A 17593-nucleotide genomic window follows, 5' to 3' on the forward strand; every position below is an offset into this window, starting at 1 on the left:
GAAGAAATAGAATACCTAAACAATCCCATATCAGAAAAAGAAATTGAACAGCCATCAAAGAACTCCCTGAGAAAAAATCACCAGGGCCTGTTGGATTCACAAGTGAATTCTATCAGACATTCAAAGAACAACTAATCCAAATACTATACAAATTATTTGACATAATAAGCAAAGAAGGAGTCCTACCAAATTCCTTTTATGACACAAATATGGTACTGATTCCAAAGCAAAGTAGATCAAAAACAGAAAGAAAACTATAGACCAATTTTCCTAATGAACATAGATGCAAAAATCTTAAATAGAACACTAGCAAAAAGACTCCAGCAAGTGATCAAAAGGGTTATCCATCATGATCAAGTGGGATTTATTCCAAGAATGCAAGGATGGTTCAACATTAGGAAAACCATCCACATAATTGACCATATCAACAAGCTAACAAACAAAAATCACATGATTATCTCAAAAGATGCTGAAAAAGCCTTTGAAAAAATACAGCACCCATTCCTATTAAAAACACTAGAAAGTGGGGGCAGCTGGGTAGCTCAGTGGAGTGAGAGTCAGGCCTAGAGACAGGAGGTTCTAGGTTCAAACCCGGCCTCAGCCACTTCCCAGCTGTGTGACCCTGGGCAGGTTGCTTGACCCCCATTGCCCACCCTTGCCAATCTTCCACCTATGAGACAATGCACCAAAGTACACGGGTTAAAAAAAAAAGCACTAGAAATTATAGGAATAGAAGGACCTTTCCTAAAAATAATAAACAGTATGTATCTAAAACCATCAACAAGCATCATATGCAATGGGGATAAATTAGGAGCCTTCTCAATAAGATCAAATGTGAAACAAGGATGCCCATTATCACCTCTATTATTTAACATTGTACTAGAAACACTAGCAATAGCAATTAGAGGAGAAAAAGAAATTGAAGGTATTAAAATAGGGAATGAGGAGACTAAGCTATCACTCTTCACAGATGATATGATGGTCTACTTAAAAAATCCTAGAGAAGCTAGTAAAAATAATCAACAACTTTAGCAAAGTTGCAAAATAAATGCACATAAATCATCAGTATTTCTATATATTTCCAACACATCACAGCAGCAACAGTTAGAAAGAGAAACAGCATTTAAAATCACCCTAGAAAATATAAATTTCTTAGAAATCTAGCTACCAAAACATATATAAACACAACTACAAAACACTTTCCAAACAATTAAAACTAGATCTAAACAATTAGAAAAATATTGATTGTTCATGGGTATGATGACCTAACATAATAAAAATGACCATTCTCCCCAAATTAATTTACTTATTTAGTGCCATACCTATCAAACTACCAAAAACCTTTTTTACTGAATTAGAAAAAAGCTATAACAAAGTTCATTTGGAAGAAGAAAAAATCAAGAATATCGAGGGAAATAATGAAACAAAAACATGAAGGAAGGTAGCTTAACAGTACCAGATATTAAACTATACTATAAAGCAGAGGTCACAGTTTTATTTATATTTATTTATTTGTTTGTTTATGTGTGTGTATGTATATATATATATATATATATATATATATATATATATATGCAAATGCATGTGCATGTGGGTAATAAAGCCCACTCTATATTCAATAATTGTTACCTTGATTGCTCCTATGGGAGATATTCCACTCCATAAGGGGAATGAAGGTAAGGAGGGTAATGGGGAATATGATCTAGCTTTTCCTTTTACTTCTTAACATAAGCTTTACCTATAATATCTGTGCCTGGGAATTATTTGGGGAATACTCACTGCTCAAGTCTGGTCATCTAGCTTGAATCCTGTCAGCTGCCAGATTTAAGAAGATCATCTATCTCAGTCCTTCAACATTTAGATAACTAGCTTCTACTTATTCCTCTATCAGACCTGTGAGGAATATAAGTTAAAGAAAAGGGGAACATCATTAGAGTTCAGCCTCAACAGAAACTTACCAGAATTATCTCAGTCAGTCTCCATTTTTCCAACTGAAATCTCAACTGCTTGGGGGGAGGGGTTTGAGAGTCAGGAGTGTCTTACCCCCTCCCTTCTCACTGAAGCCTGTCAATCTATGTCTGTGTCTTGAAAGTTACTGGTCCTGGCATAATCATCAGCTTCCCCAGATATCTGTTATTTATCAACATAATAAAATACATAGAGGTGAGTAGAAAAGGTGAATTTCTTTATAATTCCTAGAGGCACTTCCATTCCTATCTAAGAGATATATGCAAAATTTTCAAATGTTAGTGAGCAGTGACCTAAGCAGATGATATAAATCAACTGGGCAAGTCATATGTGCAAATCCAAGTTGAAATGTGTTTCTTTTGCTTACTCTATACTTATATTTTATGATAAATACTATTGTTATTCTGAAGAATTTAAACAAATCTTGAACATTAAGCCTTTCCATTGGCCTGCCTATTTTTTAAAAAAATTTTTAATTTTTTTAGAAAAATTTGCTATGGTTACAGGAGTCATGTTCTTACTTTCCCCTTCACCCTCCCAAATCCCACCCCTCCCATATCCAACATGCATTTCCACTGGTTTTAACGTGTGTCATCTAGCAAGAACTTCTTCCTGAGGCTTTACACTGTCAAGACAAACCTTTTCCCTTTCAGAGAGCCTACAACTCAATGAGAATCCAGTATATATTACTTTGGAGCTGAGTACTCCATCCTTCCCCCCCCCCCATTCCCCTTCCCCCCAAAAAAAGTGAAAGCAGTTTGATTTGCTAGAGAATTAAGGAATCTACTCCTCTGGCAAGCCATAGCTCCTCCAAAGATTTATACAAACCTATGGATTTAGAACACTACTCTACAATGAGGCCTCCTTGCAATGAAAATGTCTTTGGCTCTGCTAGAGAGTCTAGTCACCCTCCCCAGTGGTAAGCCATCACATCATGACTCTATCCTTCATTGCTCCTTGTCTTTAGCTTATGTTTAGTTCAAGAACTTCTCCATCAGTGCTCTATTGACAATCTATTGATGCTGCCTTGACCACCATCATGTCCCAATAACTCTTCATCAATCTACTATTGCTTCTACCTATGCCTTCTTTGGGTTTGCATCATACCCTGTAGGGGTATCAAAAATTTACAGGCTTTCATTCTAAGGAGTCTGAGTCTTTGGGTGTAGCATGTATCTTTTTTGTATCTCTCTACCTGCTTATCTAGCTCTGTTTTTCCTTACAAGGATAAAGCTCAAAAAAGGAGTTCAGGAGTATCAGCTGGTCACAAATCAATTATGTCCAATGTATTTGCTGTTAAAGGGTCAAGGGAGTTAGAGGTGGGAGAAAATAGGACCAGATGACTTCATATCTTAAAGAGTAAACTCTTTAAAATGAATTTAAAACTTCATTAAGGATTTATGAGAATTCACATAGTCCTCATCAGGCTGATTTAGGGCTTACTTTTTGCATTTAAATATATTCTATCATATTTAAAAGAAAAAAGCGATTCCATGGATTTTTGATTCTTTCACCATTTTTATTGCAAATGTATGCTATTTCAGTTGTATTGTGGGTTGTTTTGGCTTTTGTGGATTGGCTTGGGAATCTAACTACCATTTATGAGATTGTTTCTATGGAAAAACATTTGAATTTCCAAACACCCAACTTATAAAGCATAGCCTTTTCATAAGATAAAGCCCAACTTTATATCTGATTAACCCAACCAATCCCATATTCACATTTTCACAAGAGGTCATAATTTAGAGAATTTGTTATTGCTTTCAGTACAGATTATAGGGTGGCTTTATTTATATGGGTGATTTTATTTCACTTCTCTAGGGAAAAATTTACACAAATCTGTACCAAATTTGAGTTTTAGAACTCCTAGCTGAAAAAAACTAAATGAATATTCAGTGAGTTAAAATATTTTTCTTTTTCTGTCTCCAGGTGCAGAAATTATAGTTTTCTTTATTTTTCTCAGAAATAAAATTCAGGCAATGTTCTAGAGTACTATTGCCATCAGTTTCTATAAAAATTCAATAAGGATATGGTTTGGTTTTTTAGTAGTAGTCTCATTTTTCAATATTCCTCTCAACAACTCCCTAACATTATTTTTAATATTTTATAGTTTACAAAATGCTTTCTTATCCATGATCTTATTTGTTCCTCACCATATCCTTGAGAAACTTCAGGCCAGGGATTATCATTGCAACTTTATAAATGAGAAAATTGATGCTCAGATAGGTTAATTAAATGAGACAATATTTATAAAGCACAAAGCTAGCACATAGTAGATACTTGATAAGCGTATATTCTCTCCCCTTTCCCAGCTTTACGTAACTATTGGCTAATAAGTGGTAGAGTTAGGGCTAGAACAAAGGTCTTCTGACATATATTTAATGATCATTTATGATGTTATGCCATGCCACACCTTCATTTAAGAGGAGTTATCCATCTTTTTTTTTTTAACTCTTAATTTCTGTCTTAAAATCTATACTGGTGTTGGTTCCAAAGCAGAAGAGCAGGAAGGGCTAGGCAATGAGGGGTTTAAATGACTTGCCCAGGGTCACACAACAAGGAAGTGTTTGAGGCCAGATTTGAACCCAGGAACTTCTATCTCTAGGCCAGGCTCATAATCCACTGAGTCACCCAGCTAGTCCCTTATCCAGTTTTTAAATTGGGCTGAATTTGTTTAGTATTAGCTTGTCTACAATACTCTAGTGACTAAGTAAGAATAGATTTTCAGATACAATTCTCCCCTCCTATTTACTATGCGTCTCTTGAATTCTAATGTCATTTGATTAGGTAGTAATTTTCTACAATTTCTCTTTGTTCAACTAGGGGATGAAATTCTGGAACTAAATGGAGAATCAATGGATGGATTAACACATAATGATGCTTTGCAAAAATTCAAGGTGACCCTATCTTATAACATAGCTTCTTTGAAATGCAAAAGTATCTAGTTTTTTAGACATGGAATAAATCATTCTCTCTCTCTCTCTCTCTCTCTCTCTCTCCCTCTCTCTCTCTCTCACACACACACACACACACACACACACACACACACACACACACAGCAACAGTAACATTCCATTCACTTTGTTTCCACTAATCTTTAATACATGATGATTAAATCAAAAGTTTGGCTAAAGATTATTTTTACATTATGAGAAGACTTAAGAAAGCTAATGGTATTAGCAATATTGTAGGGTAAATATGTAAATTGCTTAATAACCTAAAATATTTTCAAGAATTGCAGAAGAATTTGTAAATAAATAAATCATATGCTAAATACAAATCAGTCTTACATATTCATTAAAGTAGATCCTATAAAATTACTACTAGGTAACAGTCTAGTTCAAGTTATTCTTCCTACTTAAATTAAAAAATTTAACCAATAGTTTTTGGGTGTTATGCAAGGTACTGGGTTTACAAAGATGAACCAGATAGAGTTCTGTCCTCAAAGAAATGTCATTCTTCTAGAGGAGATGATTTGTAAATATAATGCAATGCTAAGCATCATAGTAAAAGATGAGAACCAAATTCTATGGGTAAATAGAAGAGAATAATAGTATTCCTTCTTCCTAAGAAGAATTAGAGACTTCATAGAGGAGATGTTATTTGATCTGGACAATTCTGCAGTAAATCTTGAAGGATAGAAAAGATTTCAATAAGTGGTGGTAGGACCAATTTTGGCCACCATTTTTGGAGATGGGGAAGCAAAGTCTTGTGTTTAGAGAATGAAGTGTGGTTGAAACTGGCTAAGGCAAGAAGAGCAGTAGAAAATAAAATAGGATAAATAAGTGTGGAGCCAGATCATGGAGACCTAGAATATCTTTATTTTATAGTCAATGGGTTACCACTGGAGGGTTCTGAGCAGGAGACTGACTTGTAGTCATTTATAGGATAGACCGGGGAGGTAGGGGAGACTAGGTATAAGAGGACCAGTTAGGAGATTATTGTAATAGTTAAGGAAAGGGGTAATAAGGACTTAGACTAGAACAGTAACAATAGGAATAAGCAAGAATAATAATTATAAAAGCAATAAAATGACATTTCTTTTATACCTTTCATGATTCAGACTTTTCCTGTCAGGGGAAATGTCTTCTGATTAATTTGAATTCTGGAGTTTTTGAAATATCTGATTTTCTTTTTATAGCAAGCCAAGAGAGGGCTCCTCACTCTCACAGTCAGGACCAGCCTGAGCGCTCCCCATTCAGTGTCCAACTACCTTTCTCCTCAACTGTGCCGATCACTAAGTTCAAGCACTTGCATCACCAAGGAAAACAGTTCTTTTGGCTTGGAAAACTCTTCCTTCTCAGCCAATACTGCCAAGCCTAACGATAGGATCATAATGGAAGTTTCTCTAAAGAAAGGTATGAACTGCTGGTTTTGTTCTGAGGGATTCTACTTCCTGAATCACTGAATCAGTGACTTTCAGATATATTTTAATGCTTAATTTGGAGAAAGAACAGTAAAAATAGAAAAACACAAGATATAGACTAATTTTATTTCATTGTAACTCAGAACTCCCTCTCCCCGCTCTCTATACTTCTCTTCATTTTAATTAATTTATTTTTTAAACCCTTACCTTCCATCTTAGAATGCATCCTGTGTATTGGTTCCAAGGCAGAAGAGTGGTTAGGTCTAGGTAGTGGGGGTTAAGTGACTTGCCTAGGTTCATACAGCTAGGAAATATCTGAGGAGATATTTGAACCTAGAACTTTCCATCTCCAGTATTGATTCTAAGATGAAAGGAAAAATTTAGGGGAAAAAAAGATTCTTAAGTACAGAGACCTTGTTCAATTCATCTTTTAAACTTTCATAAAGCATATCACAGAGTTTTGTCTATAGGGAGAGACATAAGTAATGTTTATTGATAGATATTCAGACAGAGAGACAGTCAGAATAGATTACAGAGATAGAACATTTGTTAAGTGTCTACTATATTCTAGGCACTGTTAAATGAACAATGGAATTGATAAATAAATAATACACTTAGGCTTAGAAATGATGGAAACAAATGGACATTTTTGAGCTCTCAGAATGAGTTTCAAGTTCACTAAGCAAGTTAACAGAGTGAGTTTACTGGATCTTCATATTCTGAAAAACATCACTCCTAACAATCTAGTTCAGTGGTTCTCAACCAATTTGGCTTCAGGACCCCTTTACATTCTTGAAAATTATTAAGAATTCTCCCTTCTGCTCCCTGAACCAAAAAACTTTGGTTAATATGAATTATATCTACTTATATTTAGTATAGTAGAATGTAAGTCATTATTATTATTATAAAATAATTTTAACTTTGTGAAACCCCTAAAAGAGTCTTGGAGATCCCAAAGGGAACCCAGATTACACTTTAAAAACCACTGACCTCATCAAAAACTAGTGTTGGGATTGGAATATGGGTTCCCTTCAAGATCTCCAAGACTCTTTATACTATACTATACTATTTTCTTGTATACATTGTATTAAATATAACCCAATATTTTGTTAATCATTAATATCCCACATTTTCCTTTCTAGAGGCTGGAGTTGGCTTAGGAATTGGCCTGTGCAGTATTCCTTATTTTCAGTGTATCTCTGGGATATTTATTCATACTCTTTCCCCAGGATCAGTGGCACATTTAGATGGCCGCCTCAGGTATGTTATATTTATTTTTCAAAAAATAAAAGAGGCAAAAATTCGTGCAATAAGAAAGTAAGATTGTGAAGAATCTTATGGATTTAAGAGAGAATTGTGGTGATATGGGTGGTATCTGAGTTAATTGGATGTTAAAAGTTAAAAGATGTTTTAAATGTTGTAGTTAGGACTCATATTTATCTTTTTTAAAAGGATATGAAAATTGAAGGAATAGACTTCAGAGTAATGGTTTCTAAATTTTGATTTCATTCTGGATTTGTGGTGATTGGGATAGGAGCTAGAGTGAAGTTTATCTTTGTACTATTCATTTTTAAAATCTAAATAAATGAGATGTCTAGAGAAAATAAATATAAGGGATCTTTTTCATCTGTAAGGTATAATCTAAGGTATCTTTTAATCTTTTTTAGCTTTGAAAATATTTTTGAAGCATTTAAAAAGAGCTGATGTGGTAAGCCAGTAACTAACTGGTTACTAAGATTTATTAAATCCTCCTATATCAGTCACTGTGCTAGGAAAGTATAAATTACAAATCCATCTTGTCTATCATTTATCAAGCTCTAGTTTAGACTACCTTCTGACTGGATGACTTAGGGACTTAGGGCAAAACCAATTAACTATCTGAGTCCATTTCTCCATGAAAAATGTGGATACCGGTACCTGCTCTGCCTTCCTTATTAGAGTTGTGAGAATCAAATCTTAAAGTACTTTGGAAATTGTAAAATGCTATAGAAATTCAAGTTATCATTATTATTTGTATGGTTCCCTCACCTGAGCCCATTGGAAAAGATATCCCAAACTTAACATATTCTGAGTGTCAATGCCTACTCAAACCATAATTTCATGAACCCTTAATGATATGCTTATTTTTATTAGCCAACTAGAATACCTATCAGAGTGATGGTGAACCTTTTAGAGACAGAGTGCCCAAATTGCAACCCTCATGCCACATATAAGCCACCCCCTTACCCCAGACAGAGGAGGAAGGAAGCGCTCCCATTGGGCTACTGGGCAAAGTGGTGGGTGATGAGAAAAATGTCCTCAGACATGGTGAGTGGGAGGGGAGCAGCCCTTTCTGGTACACGTGCCATAGGTTCACCAACATGGACCTATCAGTTTAAACAAAGACATTTAATCAGAGAGCATTGCAAGAAGGTGACCCGAAAAGGTCTTCCTATGCATTCATAGGGGTACATTCTAAGGGACAGGAGGTCATAATGAAAACAAAGAATAGAGTTTGTAATTGAAAGGCAAGAGAAGGAACAACAGATTGTGATCAGATAAGGAAATATCAGAATTCATGAACATGGAATTGGCTTATTTGTAGGTGATAGAAAGATCAAAGTCAAGATTATCTCTGAGGTGGAGTGAAGTCATAGGTTATATGAAATAAGTAAATTGAAGAACTGTTTACTTGAGCAATATTTCAGGATTTCTTTTGCCAATCTTTCTTCATATCCCCTTAGTCCTCACCCTTCCACATGTTAAAGGGAGGGAAAGGTGTTTCTTTTTTCCATTTTCCTCTTGTCCTGTAATTGTAGTATAATTTATATCCCATACAAAGAAGTTCTGATGAGAGCTTCATTTTATGGGGTGTGTTAAATACTATGCCTGAGGAAATTACTCCTTTTCCCTGTTTTTGTGTTAAATTTCAATAGGAGAAAGGAAGTCCAAGGACTGATTTAATCTCTAGCTACATCAGAAATGAGCCCAATCCTTTCTTGAACAAGTAGCTATAGGCACAAGGTAGCCACGCCATGAAAGTCTGGATGTCATTTTGCTTTGAATTATGTCACTGGAATCATGGACCTCTTGCTGATGTTTATCTTGCAGATGTGGTGATGAAATCATAGAAATCAATGAGATCTCAGTTCAAAACATGACACTCAATGAAGTGTATGCCATTCTAAGCCACTGTGATCCTGGAGCAGTACCAGTGATTATCAGCAGGCACCCTGATCCCCAGGTAAAGTCTCAAAGATTTCCACCATCCTCGCTTAGTTCTAACTGCCTAGAACCAAACATCGAAGTTAACTTTTACAGAAATGAAGATGTTGCTGGAAATTTTTGCTAAAAGAAAGTTTAGCATAAACATGATAGTCTTTATTAACATAATAACTAATATCTATAGCAAACAAGAATAAATGACTTGTAGATGAGGCTGATAGGAAGGATCATTACTCAGGAAAGTGCAATTCTGTTTCTGGATTACAGATGTTAGTGTGACTGAGCCTCAGTCCCTCCTGTGAAATGTAGTATTCTTAACCATTTTTATGGAATTTGAAATACACTTTTTATCCTTAGTGTACCAATGAATAAAGAAAAGAGAATATCTTACTTAAAACAATTAGTGTAGATTAGATATTAGAAGAGTCCAGTCAGATCAAAAGAAGCCTTTACTGACTACCATGTACCAGATACTGTGCTAAGTGCTGGAGATTTAAAGAAAAGAAAAAAGGAGCTATGCTCAGGGAGCTCAGGGTTTAATGAGGGAGACAACTCAGAAACAACTCCGTAGAAACAAAATAAAGATGTAAATTGAAAATAGTCTTGGAGGAAGGAGAGGAGGCACTATCATTAAGTGAAATCTAGAAAGACTTCTTGCAGAGGGTGGGATTTCAGTTGAGACTTAAAGCCATGGAGTCAGCCAGGTAGAGATGAGGTAGGACAGAATTCTGGACAATGGTAGATTATCCACCAATGAAAATGAGCAGAACTGGGAGATACAGTGTCATTTGGGAGAAATAGCTAGGATGTTAGTGTCACTGAATCATATAGTATGTGGAGAGAAGTAATGTTTAAGAAGACTGGGAAATTAGGAGGTGAGGAGATTATGGAGGACTTTGAATTCTAAACAGAGGAATTTTACATTTAATCCTGGTGGTAATACAGAACCATAGGAGTTGATTGAATGGTTTGTGTGTGTGTGTGTGTGTGTATGTGTGTTTGGGGGGAGGATGACAGATTTATATTTTAGTTTGATGACTGAATAGAAGATGGACTAGAGTGGGGAGAGATTTGAGTCAGGAGACCAACTAGAGATCTATTTCTAAAAGTACAGATATCAGGTGATTAGGGCCTTCACCAGAGAGGTGGCAGTATCAGAGGAGAAAGAGGACAAGTATATGAGATGTTGAAAAGGTAAAATTAACAGGATGTGGCAACAAATAAGGATATCTAGGTGTGCGGACAGAGCACTGGGCTTGGAATCAGGAAGATGCATCTGCATGAGTTTAAATTTGGCATTAGACTAGTTACATGGCCCTAAGAAATCACTTAACTCTGCCTCAGTTTCTCATTATGTTCTTCAAAATTTTAATTCAATTTCCCCGAATTACATGTAAAAAGAGTTTCCAGCATTTTTCAAAGAATATTGAGTCTTCTAAATGATCACTCTATAGCAAATATTAATAATATGGAAATAGGTCTTGATCAATGATACATGTAAAACCCAGTGGAACTGCTCATTGGTTATGGGAGGGGGGAGGGAGAAGGGGAAGGAAAGAGCATGAATCATTTAACTGTGGAAAGATATTCTAAATTAATAAATAAACCAAAACAACAACAACAAAAGAATATTGAATCTTGAATTCTCTTCTCCCCCCTCCCCATTGAGATGGTAAGCAATCTCATACAGATTTTACACATGCAATCATACAATTTTCCTCATCTATAAAATAAGCTAGAGAAAGAAATGACAAAGCACTCCAGTATATTTGCCAAGAAAATCCCAAAATGGGGTCACAAAGTCAGACATGACTGAAAGGACTCCACAACTGGTGACATTGAACATGGTGAATGAAAGAAGGAAAGATAATGAAGATGACACCTAACATATAAATAAGGGTAACTGGGAGGTTGGAGATGTCCTGTATGATAATAGTTAGGAACAGGGAAGAGTTGGGGAAGAAATATAATAAAGTTTAATTCTGGATATGTCAATTTTAAGATTTTCATAGAATATCTAGGCTCAGATGTCCATTGGTTAAGCAGAATCTATTTTTTTGTTGCCATGACATTCATTTGTGGTTTTAAAATATGATACAGAGAAATTTAAATAACAGATTAACCTTTCATTAAAATAGTATCTTAGGATAGTTTCAGAGAAGATATTAGGTCACTAAAAAAGTTGACCAAATTGTTACCTATCTTTTTCCCTGACTTTTTGGAATGCTCAAAGGATTGATTTGGGGTTTGAAGGAAAGATGAGATTAAGGGGAGAGATTCTAACCAAAAGAGCATGAGAAAAGACAAGGATACATATGACAAGTTCCAGACACAGATCAGCATGATAAGAACAGAGGGTTCAGGTAGGGAAAATGATGGGAAATAAAATTAGGGCCAGATTGTGGGCTTTGAATGTCAGGTTTAAGAATTTGTAATTTATCCTATAGATAAGAGGAAGTGATTGAAGCTTTTAAAAGAGAGAGAGAGAGAGAGAGAGAGAGAGAGAGAGAGAGAGAGAGAGAGAGAGAGAGAGAGAGGAAGGGAGGGAGGGAGAGAGAGGGAGAGAGAGAGTTTAAGTAAATTGATATGCAAGAAACAGTACTTTATAAAAAGATTAATCCATCAGCAGTCATTAATCTGTCAAGATGAATGGATGGGAAAGAGCAAACTGGCAGTAAGAAACTATTGCTACAACCCTGGCTTGGCATGAGGTGATAATTGGGTTCTCAACTCGTTAGTAGATCCCAAAGCAAATTCACAAATCGAAGTGATCTTTTTTTTTTTCTAGGTGTCTGAACAGCAACTAAAAGAAGCCGTGGCTCAGGCTGTAGAGAACAGCAAATTTGGAAAAGAAAGACATCAATGGAGTTTGGATGGTAAGGGAAAGAATGAAGCCAAGGAAATCCTGGCCCTCAAAATGTCCTTTGGGTATGCTATGAGGCTGTTGGTTACAGAGTACTACAAATGCCTGTGATAAAACCTGTTATGTAAGGATCTACAGGGTGTCATTTAAAACTTTAATGCTTTAAGAGCTTAAAATTTTCCCTCAGACTTTTAGGACACACTGTAGACTCATCCTCTCCTTTCTGCTCCCTTGATTCAAACCGTCATTACTTTTTAATTTTTACATTGAATTATTTATTCATCATTATATAACTTCCATTTCACTTTTTTCTATTAAAGAGTATTTCTTTTCTTTTCTTCCTACTTCTCCACATTTAAACCCCCACCCCCCAACAGGAAAACAAAGAAAAAGAACAACAAAATCCTCACAACAAATATTTGTAATTAAGCAAAACAGATTTTCTCTTTGGCCAAGTCCAAAATATCTTATCCTGCGTCCCAGAGTCTTTATCACTCTTCTGCTAACAGATAGGAGAGAGGATCATGCTTTATCATCAATGTTCTGGAATCATGATTGATTATTTCATTGATCAGAATTCTTCATCTTTTCAAAGTTTATTTTTGCAGTGTTGTTATTATAGTCTCATTAACTTCTTTCTTAGACTAGTCCTATAGCTGTTGAATTGACTTCTTCAATACACTCTATATACTTGAAGCTTCTTTAAGCATTTGGGTGGTGTAGAGCTAGCTGGGTGTTATAGTGGGTTAAAGTGCTGGACTTGGAATGAGGGAAAACCTTAGTTTGAATTCTACCCGAGTCACTCATTAACTGTGTGATCAAAGGCAAGCTGTGCCTCCATTTTTATACCTGTAAAATGAAGGGTTTAGATTCATGGCCTCTGAGATCCTTTCCAATTTTAAATTTATGATCTTAGATCCTAGGCACAGATCTCATTATGTCAGTTCCCTGCTCAAAAGATTCCTCACTTCCTGTTAGACAAAGTTCAAATTCCTTGGCATGGAAGACTTCCATGATCTCACTCCAACTTAATTTTCCAGTCTTTCCTCAACTCTTAGCTTGTGCACTTGAGAATATATCATTCTGGACACATATAATTAGTACTTAATAAATGTTTGTTGACTTCAGTTGAATGTTTTTAAATGATTAAGTTGAGTCTTAATTGGATAACAACCACCACAATAGCTAGGACTGGGAAAACTAAAGAGGCAAAAATTTAAGCTGACTATGAACTTCAACTGGTGAGATGAGAATGCTAGATAAATGGACAGAACAATTATGAATATACTTATGTGACTGGATGGCAGCTCGCCAGTGGGATCATGGAAGGTCTTGAACCAGAGGAATAACACAGTAAGAAGTAGGCATTGTTCAAAGGCACAGCATTGCATCTATTCGTCTTTCCCTTTCTTTCATCATCTTATTTCATAGTTTGGTAGAGTGAAAACATTTGGCTAAGATTCAGGAGAAAAAAAAAAGGTTCTATCATCAACTTTGGCACCAGCTGCATGAACTTCAACTTAATCCTTCATTCCCTCCTGGTCTTAATTATTATAACCATAAATTCAAGGAGCTTGACTACTCAATCTCTAAGGTCATTTATAGTGCTGGTATCCTATGATTTACAACAAAATATCTGTCCCAATTTTCCAGCCACTGAGAAGGATGAAAATTCCGTTCCTTGACAGTGAATTTATGGGGAAAATATATCACTTCTGAATGATCTATTCTTGTGGAAGATGTTCTCTCTGTCTCACTGTCTGTCTCCCCACTTCATCTCCATCTGTCTGTAGCCATATCTCTCTGTTACATTAATGTACATATTCCATTCTCATAGTCCCACTTTTTATGACAGATTTCAGTATCCTAAATATTAAGTCCATAGTCTTAAAAATGACTATTGCAACAATCAGTTATGACAGAATAAGCACTGCTTTGGGGACCAGGGCCATTTTTTGTATCAGAATTTCCAATTGGCTATTTGAGTAGCAGTAGTAATAAAATGGAAACTGGCTTATCTACATGAGAAAGTAAATCTACTGTAGAGGTAGAATATTTCAAACTTCACTGCATTGTCTCAAAGGGACAGAAGGATCAACGCAGCAGGGAAACACATACATTTAATAAAAATCTATATCTAGTCCTTTATAGATGGATCAGAAAATAGATTGCCATACTCAGAGTCAGGAAGACCCAAGTTCAAAAACAGCCTCATATGTTTACTATCTATGTGACCCTGGGTAAGTCTCTTCTTGCCCTCTGTCAGGCTCAGTTTCCTTATCTGTAAAATGGAGATAATCACACCTACCTTCCAGAGTTGTTATAAGGATAAAATGAAATAATATTTGTAAAATGCCTTGCAAATCTATATATATGCTACTATTTTTATTGCTGGTGCTGAGAAATATGTGAATTCTCTAGGTCCAGAAGGAAAGTAGAATTCATTAGAGAGAAGGCTTGCTTTTAATGTACCCTGAAGATAGTTTGTATTTGTATTTAGGGCATTAAGGTTTGTGAAATGTTACATGTGTTATCTCATTTCATCTTTTCACAACTTTGTGAGGTGAGTTTTATTATTATTCCCATTTTTTAGATGAGGAAACTGGGGCTGAGAAAAGTAAAGTAACTAGTGCAGGATCACACAGCATTAAGTGTTGAAAACAGAGAAGTGAAGAACTTTTCCTGTCAAAGGCATAGGTTGAACCTATTATTCATTCTCTTTTTTTGGTCAGGTAAAATAAAATATATTCCATATTTGATTTCTTATTAAACCAAAATGTTAACCACTTGAAGCAGAAACTGAGGGCCCTTTTAAGGGAGAAATAGGAGCAAAATTATGATGATCACAAAGGAATCTCTGGATAAGGCCAAGAACCAAAAACTTTTATGAGACACTCATGCCTATTTCTATTTCTTTCATCTCTGACCAAAATAATACCCAGGTCCATGAAACCACAGTCTAGAACATTATTGATACATGGGTTAACTATACATTCCCTGGCATCTGGGATCATAGGCTTTACATTATAAAGTGTATGTAGAATTCTTGTCCTGCCAGAATCTCACAAGGTCCTTGTTTGATCAAATATTTCTGTTGTATTCCTGTGACGACTAGTAATAATTTTGAGATCATAATACATAATGTTGACTTGAATTATTCTATTCTAAGTAAATCTTAGTTAAAAAGTTTTGACTGTATTCCAATTTCAGGTATTAAACGACTAGAAAGTAGCTGGCATGGAAGACCCACATGTGAAAAGGAGGGCGAGAAGAGTTATATTCCTTTCCATCGAAGATCTCAGAAAGTCATGATCCGATCTAGTAGTGACAGCAGTTACACTCCTGCATCATCTGTTGGGAACAGCACCAACAGCAGCCCACAGCAACCCTCAGACTCTGAGACAAGAGCTGCTGGTATGAATGTCCCAATGACCCAAGAGGCTGGTTTGTCACTTTTATCATCAAGAACCAGTCCAGAGAACCAAACTCCAGTGGGGTCTGACGAGTGCCACCCACCCTTGAAAGTCAAGAAATCCTTTGAGATTCTGGTTAGAAAGCCCACGTCTTCCAAGCCCAAACCTCCACCCAGAAAATACTTTAAGACAGATGTAACCACTAATGAGCAGCAGCAGAGCCTTGACGGGAAAGAGATTTCAGTATCAGTTGAACAAACGTCTCCAGCTAAGGACCAAGTAAGATGTTCTTGCGTTAATGTGCCCTAAATGTTTATCATGAGTAAATCATTGGTGTTATGCAATTCCATCATATCTCTTAATTAGGCTGATAGAACAAGAATTTCAACTTCTCTACCAGAGCTTCTCTTTGAATAAAATCAGAAATGAGTTTCTAATCTCAAACCTAGTTTAAATTTAGAAGGGCATGTTTGGAAATAAGTGAATCCAGCAAGTAAAAGTACAATTTTTCTGGAAGTCCCTAAGATACTATAACAGTAAGAGAACTTTGATATTATTTCCTTTATGCCTCTCATTTTATAGATGAAGAAACTGAGACCTGCATCCTCCGCCTCCAGAGCCAGTGCTCTTGGGTGAAAAGACACTGCGATTCAGGATGTCTTCCTTTTGACATGTTAAGGGTGAAAGTGTCGTAAGTGACACTGAGCCATGGGAGGCTGGTGGAGGAGTTATTTTCAGGCAAAACATGTATGCCAGGCTAAGCCTGAGGTGAATAAGCAAATTTTGTGAAATGCCTCTGTGGTCAAGAAGTCCAAGACTCAAGAAACATTAGCATAAGCCAAAAGTAAAATTTTTAATAGAACTATAGCTATAATCTTAAGACTATGCCAGCTGTACTTGTTCCAATTCATGAGGATGGGACCAACTCCTTGTTCTTTACTACCCAGGTCATCCATGCTTCTCAGGTCCATTATATGCCATAAAGAAAAAATGGTGTCATCATTCTGTGTTCATATCGCCTCTCCTTATGGAATTAGGTTTCCTTGAGGATAGGGACTGTTTGTTTTTCCTACTCTGGCACTCGCAAGACACTTAGAAATTGCTAGATGATGGATTATTGTTCACTTAGGTGGATGGGAACATGTTGAGTTTTTTTACTCTCTTTCCTTCTAGTATCTAATCAATTTATACTCCTATAGACTTCTTCTATCTCTCACTCTTTAAATGATTTTCCTTTTGTTACCCATTGGTGAGAACTTTATCCAGCCATGCTCCTGTCTGTCATAGAGTGGTAGGTGGAACAACCTGAATATGGCATTTCAATATATTTTATTTGGTCCGACATCCAAATTCTCATAGTCAACTTAGCTATTTAGAACTTAAGGTTTTCCTGACAGCAGGCTAGGTACAATGGATAGATTGCTAACCCAGGAGTGAGGAAGACTCATCTTCCTGAGTTTAAATCTGCTTTCAGACACTTCCTCTCTGTGTGGCCCTAAATAAGTCACTCAACTCTGGTTGCCTCAGTTTCCTCACCTGTAAAAGGAAAAGGAAATGGCAAACCACTCCAGTATCTTTGCCAAGAAAATACCAAATAATCACAAAAAGTTCAACATGACTGAAAGTGAATGAACAACAACAATTAAAGGTCTTTTTGGAAGTCTTTTAAAATAATATACGGATCCTTAGGTTCACAGGATGAGACTTAGAGCTAAAAGGGACCTCAGAGGTCATTTAACTTTATCCCCTCATTTTACAGATGAGGAGACTGAGGCCTAG

The 17593-nt window shown here is 36.0% G+C and overlaps 1 protein-coding gene across 1 annotated transcript in view; it reads left to right on the forward strand.

Moving 5' to 3' along the window:
* Positions 1-17593, forward strand: part of IL16 (interleukin 16) — a 168749-nt gene that overhangs the window by 120562 nt on the left and 30594 nt on the right. The window contains exons 9-14 of the mRNA XM_044662513.1: positions 4792-4865; positions 6110-6326; positions 7477-7594; positions 9425-9557; positions 12327-12414; positions 15612-16093. Of these exons, the coding sequence (XP_044518448.1) occupies positions 4792-4865; positions 6110-6326; positions 7477-7594; positions 9425-9557; positions 12327-12414; positions 15612-16093 (1112 nt within the window). The remainder of the gene's footprint in view (positions 1-4791; positions 4866-6109; positions 6327-7476; positions 7595-9424; positions 9558-12326; positions 12415-15611; positions 16094-17593) is intronic.

This window comes from Gracilinanus agilis, chromosome 2 (assembly GCF_016433145.1).
Source record: "Gracilinanus agilis isolate LMUSP501 chromosome 2, AgileGrace, whole genome shotgun sequence".
NCBI lineage: Eukaryota > Metazoa > Chordata > Mammalia > Didelphimorphia > Didelphidae > Gracilinanus > Gracilinanus agilis.